This window comes from Artibeus jamaicensis, unplaced genomic scaffold, assembly GCF_021234435.1.
Source record: "Artibeus jamaicensis isolate MK-2021 breed Jamaican fruit bat unplaced genomic scaffold, CSHL_Jam_final scaffold_666, whole genome shotgun sequence".
Taxonomy (NCBI): domain Eukaryota; kingdom Metazoa; phylum Chordata; class Mammalia; order Chiroptera; family Phyllostomidae; genus Artibeus; species Artibeus jamaicensis.
Genome location: NW_026522053.1, coordinates 1,121,511 through 1,135,257, shown reverse-complemented (window position 1 = coordinate 1,135,257; position 13,747 = coordinate 1,121,511). Strand labels below are relative to the sequence as shown.

General features: G+C 38.4%; 1 protein-coding gene across 4 annotated transcripts in view; it reads right to left on the bottom strand.

Moving 5' to 3' along the window:
• The window catches only part of IQCK (IQ motif containing K), a 225,042-nt gene that overhangs the window by 127,310 nt on the left and 83,985 nt on the right, over positions 1 to 13,747 (bottom strand). For 3 of the 4 annotated variants that reach the window (XM_053659501.1, XM_053659504.1, XM_053659502.1), the window contains one exon: positions 10,267 to 10,351. The exons of the other annotated variant lie outside the window; for it this stretch is intronic. In XM_053659501.1, coding sequence (XP_053515476.1) covers positions 10,267 to 10,351 — 85 coding nt within the window. The remainder of the gene's footprint in view (positions 1 to 10,266; positions 10,352 to 13,747) is intronic. 4 annotated transcript variants of the gene reach the window in all.

Here is a 13,747-nt window from a genome sequence, read left to right as displayed (position 1 = left end):
TCTTCAAGTACAGTTTTCTGTCTTTTACTTCCATCCCAAGCTGACCTTCCAGGGCTCACCACTTCCCTCCCATTTCCACCCCCCCTTAGTTGTTGTGCATGTGTCCTTTATATTAGTTTCAGTAAATCTTTCCCCCCTTGCCCCTGAAATATCCGCCACTCTCCCCTCTGGTCACTTTACCCCTGTTCTCTATTTCAGAGTCTTTGTTTTTATTTTACTTGATTGTGTTGTTGCTAGCTTCCTGTTAAAGGTGAGATCATATGGTATTTGTCTTTCAACACCTGGCTTATTTCACTCAGCATAATGCTGTCCAGTTCCATACATGCTGCTGCAAAGGGTAAGAAGTCCTTCTTTCTTTCTGCTGCGTAGATTTCCATTGTGTATATGTACTATAATTTTTTGATCCATTCATTTACTGATGGGCACCTAGGTTGCTTCCAACTCTTGGCTATTGTAAATTGTGCTGCTATGAACATTGGGGTACATAGGTTGTTGTGGATTGGTGTTTTAGGGTTCTTAGGATATAATCCCAGCAGTGGAATTGCTGGGTCAAATGGCAGGTCCATTTTTAGTTTTCTGAGAAAATTCCATACTGTTTTCCACAGTGGCTGTACCAGTCTGCAATCCCATCAACAATAGACTAGAGTCCCCTCTTCTCCATACCCTCTCCAACAATTGTTGTTTGTTGCTTTGTTTATGATGGCCATCCTGACCGGCATAAAGTGGTATCTCATTGTGGTTTTAATTTGCCTATCTCTGATAGCTAGTGATATTGAACATCTTTTCATGTGTCTCTGGATCCTCTGTATGTCCTCCTTGGAGAAATGTCTGTTCAAGTCCTTTGCCCACTTTTTAATTGGGTTGCTTGTCTTCTTGCAGTGGAGTCATGTAAGTTCTTTGTATACTTTGGAGATTAAACCCTTGTCTGAGGTATCATTGGCAAATATGTTTTCCAATACAGTTGGTTCTCTTCTATTTTAATACTGTTTTGTTTAGCCATACAAAAGCTTTTTATGTTGATGAGATCCCATTTGTTTATTCTTTCCTTTATGTCTCTTGCTCTAGGGGACATATCAGTAAAACTGTTGCCGCATGAAATAGCTGAGATTTTCCTGCTAATGTTCTCCTCTAGGACTTTAATGGTGTCACGGCTCATATTTAAGTCTTTTATCCATCTTGAATTTATTTTGGTGTATGGTGTAAGTTGGTGCTCGATTTTCATTTTTTTGCAAGTAGCTGTTCAGTTCTCCCAATACCATTTGTTGAAGAGGCTATCTTTACTCCATTTTATGTTACTGACCCATTTGTCAAATATTAATTGGCCATAGAGAGTTGGTTTGATTTCTGGGCTCTCTGTTCTGTTCCATTGGTCTATGTGCCTGTTTTTATGCCAGTACCAGGCTATTTTGATTACAATGGACTTGTAATAAGGCTTGGTATCAGGTATTGTGATCCCCCCTCCAACCTTGTTCTTTTTTCTCAAAATTGAAGCTGCTATTCGAGGTCATTTATGGCTCCATATAATTTTTGAAGTGTTTGTTCTATGTCTGTGAAGTATGTCATTGGTACTTTAATAGGTATTGCATTGAATCTGTAAATTACTTTGGGTAGTATGGATATTTTGATGACGTTAATTCTTCTAATCCATGAACATGGTATATGTTTCCATTTGTTTGTGTCTTCCTTGAGTTCTTTCTTCAGTGTTGTATAGTTTTCTGCATACAGGTCTTTTACTTCCTTGGTTAAGTTTATTCCTAGGTATTTTATTTTTCTTTCTGCTATATTGAATGGGATTTTTTTCTTGATTTCTGCTTCTGCTTTTTCATTGTTGGTATGCAAAAATGCCTTTGATTACTAGATATTGACTTTGTATCCTGCTGTTTCACCAAATTCATTTATTAGGCTGAGCAGTTTTGGGGTAGAGTCTATAGGGTTTTCCATGTACACTATCATGTCATCTGCAAACGGTGACAGTGTTGTTTCCTCTGTTCTGATTTGGATGCCTTTTATTTCTTTTTCTTGTCTGATCACTGTGGCTAAAACTTCCAAAACTGTATTGAATAGAAGTGGTGAAAGTGGACAACCTTGTCTTGTTCCTGATTTTAGTGGAAAAGATTTTAGTTTTTGGCCACTGAGTATGATGTTGGCTGTAGTTCTCTCATATATGGCCTTTATTATATTGAGGAATGCTCCCTCCATTCCCACTTTGCTGAGTGTTTTCATTATAAATGGGTGTTGTACCTTATCAAAAGCCTTTTCCGCATCTATTGATATGATTCATGGGGGTTTTGTCTTTGCTTTTGTTTATGTGATGTATTACATTTACTGATTTGTGAATATTGAACCATCCTTGCATCCCTGGGATAAATCCCAATTGGTCATGGTGAATGATCTTTTTAATGTATTGTTGGATGCGGTTTGCCAGTATTTTGTTGAGGATTTTAGCATCTATGTCCATCAGCGATATTGGTCTGAAGTTTTCTTTCTTTGTTGTGTCTCTATCTGGTTTTGGGATTAGAATGATGCTGGCGTCATAAAAAAAGTTTGGGAGTGTTCCATCACTTTGGACTTTTTGGAATAGTCTGTGAAGAACAGGAGTTAGCTCTTCTTTAAATGCTTTGTAGAATTCTCCTGTGAAGCCATCTGGTCCAGGGCTTTTGTGCTTTGGGAGATTTTTTATTACTGCTTCAATTTCATTTGCTGCTATTTGTCTATTCAGGCTTTCTGCATCTTCTTCACTGAGTTTTAGAATATTATATTTTTGTAGAAATACTTCCATTTCACCTAAAATTTCATATCTCTTGGCATACATTTCTTCATAGTAATTTCTTACAATCCTTTGTATTTCTGTGGGGTCAGTTGTAATCTCTCCTCTTTCATTTTTGATTGTGTTTATTTGAGTCCTCTCTCTGTTCTTTTCTTGATGAGCCTGCTTAAAGGCTCGTCAATGTTGTTTATCTTTTCAAAGAACCAGCTCCTGGATTCATTAATCCTTAGAATTGTGCTTTTAGTGTCTATGTCATTTAATTCTGCTCTGATCTTGGTTATTTCCTTCCTTCTACTTGTTCTGCGCTGTCTTTCTTGTTGTTCCTCAAGTTTTTGCAGGCATAAGGTTAGGTAGTTTGTTTGAAATGTTTCTATCTTCTTTAGGTAGGCCTGTATTGCTATGAACTTCCCTCTCAGGTGTGCCTTCACTGTGTCCCGTAAGTTTTGGGTTGTTGTGAGTTTTCATTTGTTTCCCAAAACTTTCTGATTTCCTCCCTAATTTCATTCTTGACCCTTCAGTGTTTAATAGCATGTTATTCAATCTCCATGATTTTGAATGTTTTGGGTCTTTTCTCTTGGTGTCGGTTTCCAGTTTCAGTTCCTTGTGATCAGAGAAAATGCTTGGGATGATTTCAATTTTCTTAAATTTGTTGAGGCTTGTTTTGTGACCTATGATGTGGTCTTTGAAAATGTTCCATGCACATTTGAAAAGAATGTGTATTTAGGTTCTTTGGGATAAAGGGTTCTATATATATAGCAGTTAAGTCCACTTCATCCAGGACTTTGTTCAATGCCACAATATCTTTGTTGATATTTTGTTTGGAAGATCTGTCCATTTTTTGACAGTGGAGCGTTGAAATCCCCAACTATAATTGTGTTGCTATCGATATCTTTCTTGAAATCCTCTAATATTTTCTTTATATTTCTGGATGCATATATATTTACAATGTTTATGCCTTCTTGGTGGATTTTCCCTTGAGTATTATGAAGTGACCTTCTGGGTCTCTGTTTATGGCACTTTTTTTAAAGTCTATTTTGTGATATGAGTATTGCTACCCCGCCTTTTTTTTCCTGGCCATTTGCTTGGGAAATTTGTTTCTAGCCTCTCAATTTTAGTCTGTGTAGGTCTTTTGTCTGAGGTGGGTCTCTTGTAGACAGCAAATGTGTGAGTCATGCTTTCTTATCCATTCAGTTATTCTATGTGTTTTGATTGGGGCTTTTAATCCATTTACGTTTAAGGTTATTATTGATAGGTACTTATTCATTGCCATTTTTATACCTGTTCTTCTCATTGTCTCTCTCTTTTCCTTCCTTTCTTTAAAGCATATCTTTTAGTATTTCTTGCAGATCTTGTTTGATGGAGGTGTATTCTTTTAGACTTCTTTTGTCTTGGAAGCTCTTTATTTGGCCTTCTATCTTGATTGAGAGCCTTGATGGATAAAAAGTAACCTTGGTTGAAGGTCTCTAGTTCTCATTACCTGTAATATTTCTTGCCATTCTCTTCTTGATTGGAGTGTTTCCACTGAGACGTCAGCAGCTAACCTTATTGAGGCTCCCTTGTATGTTACTTCCTTTTTCTCCCTTGCTGCCTTTAAGATTCTCTCTTTGCCTTGACATTTTGCCGTTTTAATGATGATGTGTCTTGAAGTAGGCCTCATTGGGTTCCTCTTGATTTTGACTCCCTGTGATTCCTGGATTTGTGTGACTTTTTCTCTAATCAAATTAGGAAAGTTTGCCATCATTACTCTTTCAAATAGGTTTTCTATCCTTTGCTCTTCTTCTCCTTCTGGTATCCCTACTATTTGGATATTATTACGTTTCATATTGTCTTACATTTCTCTTAATTCCTCTTCACTCTTTCTCAACCTCTTCTCCTTTTCTTGCTCTTTCTGGGATTTTTTTTCTACTTTGTCCTCCAACTCACTGATCCGATCTTCTGCATAATTGATTCTACTTTTGATAGTTTCTACTGTGTTGTTCAGTTTGGAAATTGTATTCTTCATTTCTTCTTGTCACTTGCTGATAGTTTCTATTTCCTTTTTCATGTTGATATAGTTTGCGGTGAGTTCACTGTAGCTCCCCTGTAGTTTCTAGTAGCTCATTGTGAGCTCTTTGAATTCCATGATAACCAGTGCTTTGAATTCAATATCTGATAGCTGACTTGCTTCTATTTCATCTAGAATTTTTCTGAGGCTTCCTCCTTTCCTTTCAATGGGGGGGTTGTTTCTTTGTCTTCCCGTTCTTTGTGAGACTCTTCTTGTTATCTTCAGCTTCTTAAATTACTCTAATTACTTAAATTACTTCTTAAAATACTCTACTATTAGCATGATGATGTTTATATCTTTCTTGAATTTCTCCAAAAATTTCCTTATATATTTGGTAGTCCTATGTTGGGTGCATATATGTTTCCAATGTTTTTATCTTGTTCATGGATTCTTCCCTTGAGTAACATGAAGTGTCATTCTGTGTCTCTTTATATAGCCTTTTTTTTTTTTAAGTCTACTTTTTCTAAATATTAGTACCCTGGCCTTTGTTGCTGTCCATTTTTTGGGGAGGAATATTTTTTTCCAACCCTTCACTTTCAGTCTGTGTATGTCTTTTGTACTGATGTAGGTCCCTTCAGATACTCTATGTCTATTAATTGCAGCTTTAATCTACTTACATTTAAGTTTATTATTAATAAGTCCTTATTCACTGCCACTGTACTCCCTTCGTACCTGTGTTCCTATCTCTATCACTCTTTTTTTTTTCCTTTTCTTAAAGTAGACCCTTTACCAATTATTGCAGAGCTAGTTTGGAGGAGATGTATTTTTTCAGCCTTGCTTTGTCTGGGAAACTCCTTATTTTACCTTCCATTTTATTTATTTTTTTAAAAGATTGTATTTATTTATTTTTAGAGAGAAGGGAAGGGAGGGAGAAAGAGAGGGAAAGAAACAATGTGTGCTTGCCTCTCATGTGCCCCCTACTTGGGGACCTGGCCTGGAACCCAGGCATGTGCCCTGACTGGGAATTGAACCAGTTACCCTTTGGTTTGCAGCCCCATGCTCAATCCACTGAGCTACACCAGGCAGGGCTCACCTTACATTTAAAATGAGAGAATTGCTGGGTAAAGTAGTCTTGTTTGCAGGCTTTGCTTTTCATTGCAATATTTCTTTCCATTCCCTTCTGGCTTGTAGTGTTTCTGTTGAGAAGTCAGCTGTTAGCCTTATCAGAGCTCCCTTGTATATTACCTACTGTTTCTCCTTTGCTGCCTTTAAAATTTTTTGCCTTTGAATTTTGCCATTTTAATCATGATGTGTCTTAAAGTGGGGCTCTTTTGGTTCATCCTTATTGGGACCCTGTGTGCTTCCTGGATTTGTGTGACATTTTCCTTCATCACATTAGGGAAGTTTTCCATCATTACTTTTTCAAACAGGTTTTCTATCCCTTGTTCATCTTCTTCTCCTTCTGGCATCCCTAGTATATGAATATTATTATGTTTCATATTGTCTTCCAATTCCCTTAACCCTCTTCATTCTTAGTTTTCCTTTTCTTGCTCTTTCTGGGAGTTTTTTTTCCTACCTTGTCCTCCAGCTCACTGATTCAATCCTCTGCTTCATCTAGCTTGTTCTTGATTTCTTCTTCTGTGTTCTCAACTCAGAATTTATATTCTTAATTTCCTCCTTGCTCTTGTTGATAGTTTCTATATCTGACATGTTTCACATGAATCTAGTTTCACATGATTGTAGTTCTCAGTAAGTTCTTTCTAGCTTCCCTGTATTTTTAGTTATTTTCACTGAGCTTATTGAGCTTCCTTATAATGACTTTTTAAAAAATTCAGTGTCTGATAGATTACTTGCCTCTATTTCACTTAACACTTGTTCTAAGAGAAACAGTCTCCCTTCCTTTCATTGGGGGTGTTTCTTTGTCTTCCCATTTTGTGGGGGGGGGGAATCCTGTTTTCTTCTGCACTTAAATTGAGCTGTTTTGACTCCCTGTCTTCATGGTGTGACTTCTGATTTAGTGTGAACTTCCGTGTGATTTAGTGGTACAGTCTCCTTGATCTAAATTTGATGCTATTATGATGCCCTTTCCTCATTTATGTTGGCTCTCTGGATGTAACTGGGGTTTGATTTTTGTTGAGTTGTTCTTTGTTGGATCTTTCCCTCCAGCTGGTTCACTGAGGGTCACTCCACCAACCTCTCATATGCTGTTGTTCAGGTGCTGCCAGAAGAAAACCACAAAGCACAGGAAACAAATCCACTCACACAAAAATAACTCCCACCCAAATAATCTCACTCTCAACAACAAGTGAATCAGTATTAATAATGGTGTAAAGAGATTAAGACTATTATAAGAAAAGAAAGCCAATATGAGAAAACCTACTGAAAAAAATAATTTTCAGTGGATAGAAGGAAGAGTACTAATAAGAATAGGGAATCAAAGGAATGTGAAGAGAGAATGTAAGAAGGCAGAATGGAGTAAGAGAAGGGAAACATATTATTAGGTTTATATAGAAAATAAAATAAAATAAAATAAAGTGAGGCAGATAAAATAGAAGAAAAAGTAAATAAATAATTTTTAAAATGGTACGAAATTGGACAGAAAGATGCACCACAGCACTATTAATAGCAAATGAGCTAAAATTAATGTAGGCCAAATAGAATTAAGAGTAAAAAAAGAAAGAAAGAAAACCTTAAGACATATCTAGAGGAAAGGGAAGTGATTTTTAGGCAATAGAGGGAGAAGGAATAGTAAGCAACAGAAATGAAAACCAGGCTAAGACAGGGGATATTTAAAATCTGAGACCCAACAAAAAGTAGGAGAGAAGACTGGTAAAATTTGAGATTTGAAATACAAAATTAGTGAAGATCTATAAGTAAAACTGAAAAAATGCAACATCTACTATCCTATTGACAACCAATGAGCAATGACTGCTAAAGGTAGAGAGAGAATGTGGTTATTTTAAGAGTGAGAAAAAGAATGTGAAATGACCATTGAGAAGAAAATTGGTTTTGAGAGGCTGGACAGGGGAGAAATAGTAAGACTGTGAAATGGAAACAAATTGTAGCAAGAGAAAACAAAAATAATAAGAAGAAAGAAGAAAGTAAAATGGGGTAAGAGAAGGGTGGGGCAAAACATATGAATTGAAATAAACTATATTATAAAACATAGTGATTTAATTTTCATAAACTTGAAGGACAAGAAATGAATGTTACAAAGCTATACAGGAAAGAAAAGATCATTAATCATGGAGATCATGGTGGATTTCATCTGGTAGCATTTAGTTTTTGCCACTGTTTTTTCTTTCTGGATCTGCCTGTGGTGATGTCAGATGATGACCCTATGTGAACATAGGCAGCCTCTGTGAGACTACCAGGGATCCACTGTCTGTGGCTATCTCCTTCAGTTGTTAATCTAGTCACTTTACAGTCAGCAGTCAAACTTAAGCACCACAGAGTGAGGCAGAATCTTTCCTGGGGGTGGGGCTATTGATTCCGCTCAGGCTGCTGCCACTTGGAATGGAGTGGTCTACCTGAGCAAGATAGCTGCTGCAGTATGGGGAATGACTCTGCACCAGGATTCGGTGGCTACTGTCTCAGTTCTCTCCCCAAAGCCTCTGCCCCCAGTCTCTCTTCACGCATCTCATGTCCACTCTACCCTCCTCTCACCTTTGTGGGAGCCCAGGGAAAATGGCTGCAAATTTAAATGTATTATGTCTATGACACACATAATAAAGAGCTCTTTTCCCAACTTTCTACTGAAGGAAAATTAAATAATTTATCTTTTTCCTGAAAGTGAAATATTGGAATTTATCTCTGATTGGATGTACATGCCAGTTTAATGTGGCAGAAAATCAACAATATTTTGTAAGTTCTACTGTATCTTAATAAGCAATAAAATGTGTGAAGTAATGGGTCAACTGACAAGAGTCTGCTCTAGTGGGTTTTTCAGGATGTAATTCTTGATCACAGATACTATATTTAAAAACCATGGTATCTAAATCCATATTTAGATACCATGGCTGAATTCCCCCTTTTTTTTCCCCCCTCCTAAAACTTTTATAGAAATACTAACTGCTAACAAGAACTTAAAAACATGCCCCGGGTGGTGGGGCTCAGTGGATTGAGTGCTGGCCTGCAAATCAAGCAGTCGCTGGTTTGATTCCCGGTGAGGGCATATGCCTGGGTTGCAGGCCATACAACACTGGCTCTTTAAACAGCTGTTTGAGTCTCCAGCCATTCTTCTTTGGCAGAGCTAAACCCTGCTGCTTTTTGCACCTGGATGTTATGCACTAGCTTAGGGTTTAGACCCCACACTTTTCAGGGGTATCCAACCAGCAGCTTATATACCCCTCTGGTGCTTCAGGTGCATTCTGTGGGCACCCACCAACCCTCTCGAGTCTCTACCGCACTTCCTACCAGTCATGTTGTGCTGAAACTTATTCTTCCATCTGTCTCTCTTGCTATTGTTTAGTTGTTTGTTCCAGGTGATTTCTCCACAATTTAGTTGTAATTCTAGATTGTGTAACAATCTAGAAGATCTTTTTAAAGATTTTATTTATTTTATTAAAAGATAAAGATTTTTTTAAAGATTTTATTTATTTATCTTTAGAGGGGAAGGGAGGAGAGAGGGAGAGAAATATTAATGTATGGTTGCCTCTTGTGTGTCCCCTGCTGGGAACTGGCCTGCAACCAAGGCATGTGCCCTGACTAGGAATCAAACCACAATCCTCTGGTTCACAGGCCCGCGCTCAATCACTGAGCTATGTCAGCCAGGGTGAGGTTGTACACTTTTTAGCATGAAATATATGCTCATATGTATTTGGTAAAAAAAATTTAAAGTGCCACCATCCTGAAGGGCCATATGACAACGCAGATCAGGTGCTTTAGAAAGAAACTTGCCCTTTGACTTAGAAATTCGACTTCTACAATGCATTCTACATAAATAACCAGAGAATAGTGCAAAGATGGCTACACAAGGATGTGTACTGCAGCATTTATTACAATGATAAACTGGAAATAACCAATAGGAAAGTGGTTAGAAAAGACAAGTTTTAAAAGAAATGGTTACTTTCTAATTTAGGTATTTAAATGTTATTATATATTAAGATTTTTATGATTTGGAACATTTACACCAAAATTTCAAAACAATAAACTTTGGATCACAACTATACATGACTCAAAACTTTTATTTTTATTAGCTTTATGTGAATTATCTATATTTTCTAATTATTTTCTAAAATTGACACATATTGCTGTCTATTTGTAATATTATTTTTTAGGTAATACAGGCCAGTCAACCCAACTTTAAAAGGTTGGAGAGTACTTTTCATGATAGTTGCAAAATAAGTTTTGGTAAAATTTCTAAAGCAAAATAAGTTTTGGTAAAATTTCCAAATCCCTCTTGAGAACTAATTTTCAGAGACTCCTATTTCTATCCTCATTTCATTTCATGGGCCTTCCACATCACAAAAAATTCCCTATCAAGCACAGTGGCATAACTGTACATGCCTCTTACCAGGTAGGCTCTCCAGAATGACTGGATTCTCAGTGCTGCCTCCTCTTCTGTAAGCTGGAGGGAGAGTGGGATAGGTGGCCGAGGGCTGTAAAGCAATAAAATGGTCATATGCCAATGAGAATCCATCCTTAAGCTGAGCGAGGCCTTTGACAACATAAATGCCTCATTCATTGATAGAAAAGTTCAAACTTGGATTGGTACTTTTTATTTTTAAGTCCAAGATTTTATTTTGTTTTTTCACCAAAGTAATCTTTAAGCACTGTTAGTCTGTTCTTCTTTGAAGGACTGAGGGTGGTAAAGATGCATGTCAGTCCTGAGAGTACAAGATACATGTTATTGACATAAGTCCCTGGACACAGAACAAAAGACAGAGCAGAAGGGCTCTTTCCACAGCGTATTATGACTGACACATAAAAAAAAGTTCTACCACTATGGAAAACAGTATGGAATTTCCTCAAAAAACTAAGAATGGACCTGCCTTTTGACCCAGCAATTCCACTGCTAGGATTATATCCTAAGAACCCTGAAACACCAATCCAAAAGAACCTATGCACCCCAATGTTCATAGCAGCACAATTTACGATAGTCAAGAGTTGGAAGCAACCTAGGTGCCCATCAGTAAATGAATGGATCAAAAAACTATGGTACATTTACACAATGGAATTCTATGCAGCAGGAAGAAAAGAGCCCCTATGCTTTGTGACAGCATGGATGAAATTGGAGAGCATTATGCTAAGTGAAATAACCCAGGCAATGAGGGACAAATACCATATGATGTCACCTTTAACAGGGACCTAATCAACAAAACAAATAAACAAGTAAAATATAACCAAAGACAACTGAAACTGAGAACAGGTTGACCAGAGGGGAGAGGGTAGAGGATTATAGGGCAAAAGCGTGAAGGGTTTGCAGGGTATGAAGGGTGTCCATAAAGGGCAAATGGATAAAAACAAGGAGGGATGGAAACAGGGGAGGGAGGTGGGGAGGGTTGGTATGGTGGGGAAGGGTAGGGGAAAAAGGCAGAAAATTGTACTTAAACAACAATTAAAAAATGTTAAAAAAATCAAATAAAGGGCTCTTTCCCCCGCTTTCTATTGTAGGAAAATTAAGTAATCTGTCTGTTTTCTGAAAGTGAAATATTGGAATTTATCTCTAATCGGATGTGTATGCCAGTTTAATGTGGCATAAAGTCAACAATATTTTGTAAGTTCCACTGTATCGTAATAAGCAATAAAATGTGTGAAGTGCTGGGTCAATTGACAAGTGTCTGCTCTACTGGGATTTTTTAGGATGTAATTCTTGATCATAGATACCATATTTAAAAAACAGCTGAATTCTGTTTTCTCTTTTTTTCTTCTAAAACTTTTATAGAAATACTAACTGCTAATAAGAACTTACAAATCTGCCCTGGCTGGTATGGCTCAGTGGATTGAGTGCTGGCCTGCAAACCAAGTGGCTGCTGGTTTGATTCCCAGTCAGGGCACATGCCTGGGTTACAGGCCAGGTCTCCGATGGGGAATGTGTGAGAGCAACCACACACTGATTGTTGTAGACCGCTCTGCCTGATTTTAGGAATTATATCTCTACCCCTTGTGGCTAAGGGTGAGAGACGACCTCTGGAATGCCAGCCACAGGAGACAAAGCTTGTCTCTGGTAGCAAACGCTGCCTCAGTTCCTCTCCCTGCCCCCAGAGCTTGGTCGGAAGTCAATGACGCGTAAGACCCTTCACAGCGGGGGGGCAACCTAAGCCAGACTTGACCACTTGGCAGGCCTTCATGGAAGGACTCCGGGGGCTGCAACAGAGAGCTATGGACTCTCGCCCCCCAGCTTTGTCAAAGCCCGAGTCCCCATGTTCTCTGGGAGAAGCACTTCCTGGCTCTAATCCCCTTAAGCCTGAATACCTGATGGGGAGAGGTGCAGCTCCTTGCCTTGACAGAGTGTGCCCTGGAGAAAAATTTAGCACCACAAAGACTTGCTGATAAACCTGTGAAATTTGCTCTGCTAAGAGTGCTTTTATTCATATGATAAGGGTCCGAGAGGAAATGAGTATGTCTCTCAAAGTTTCTGCAACTCTCTTCCTGACACACACTGACTCAGATCTCTTTGTAATGTTATCTACTGTTTGATCCTTGCTGCCCTGTATTCCTGTGTATTACAACCCAATAAAAGGCTATGGAGAAAGGTGCTCAGGGCCTTTTTCTCCTTGGAGAAACTGGCCGCTGCTGGCCTCTTTCTCCCCAAAGAAACTGGCCACAGCCCACACCTCCATCCCCAAACAGATCTCATCTTGTCTCGGCCATATTTATTCACTCACGCATGTCCGTGGCACCGTGGGGACCTCGAAAAATAAGTTGCCCCCACAACTGATGTTTCTCTCTTCTCTCTCCCTGCATTCCCCTCTAAAAATAAATAAATAAAATCTTTTTTAAAAAAGAACTTACAAGTCTGACTTAATTTTAGTTCCTTTTATTTCCCCAAAGCACAGCTTCCTCTGAAAAGCAGAATTCAAGATATTTCAGATGTAGTACAAAAAAAACAAAACAAAAAACCTCTGAAAGGACATGGTTCACATGAAAGCTGTTCCCAGGGAAGGATCCTCAAAAATAAGTTTCCAAGTGAGGGACTCCCAAGTGCCCTGGCCTTCGAGCTCTCCCTAGTGACTGTCATCACTTGAGTTTATAGTAAGACCTATGTACAGAGAGGTTAACTAACCTGTCCAAGTTGACACAGCTGGTAAGTGGCCTAGTCAGGGCCCAGACCCATCCAATCACAAAACCCAGGCTTCCCTCACAATGCTGTGCTCACACCAGACCTCTATTTGGCAAACACTTATAGAAGCCCAGGCTGGCACAGACTGCCAAGCTAACTGGCAACAGTGCAGGATCCTCCAGGATCTGGGCTTTTATTTTCCTCTAAACTTTTACTTAAAAACAACCACCACCAAAGAAATCTCACCATGTGTGAATGAATGAATGCTCTTTTGAGTTATTCTAGAATCAAAGAAATTAAAGCCAGGAAGAACCATGGAGGTTAATTAGCAAGACCATTTCTAGTGGTCAGTGATATTGCCAGGTGCTGGTTCTCCAGCCACAAGGTCCTTCCTTTCTAACATACCAATAAATAAGATTTACCTACTTTAGAGAGGCAATTATACCCCCAAAATGATAGCAATATTAGAAACCTTTCCCTAATGTCCTATTTCCATTTTGATTTGAATGATGTGTTGGCTTTTTTTCCTGGTTCTATTTTTGTTTTCAGTTCTTTTTGTCTATTTTCTGTTTATTTGGGCTGTAGTGGAGCAATCATATCTTGCTGGAGGTGCACCAGCTCCCTGCATTCCACAGTAAATGTCTCTCTTTATCCACCACTCTTAATTCTCTAAATCTTGATGTGTGACAGCAACAAATCTCATCCCTTTAGTAATTCTCCTTCACTAGTTAAAAAACAATGGCTTCTAGGAAGACCTCAGTGTTTCTCAGGA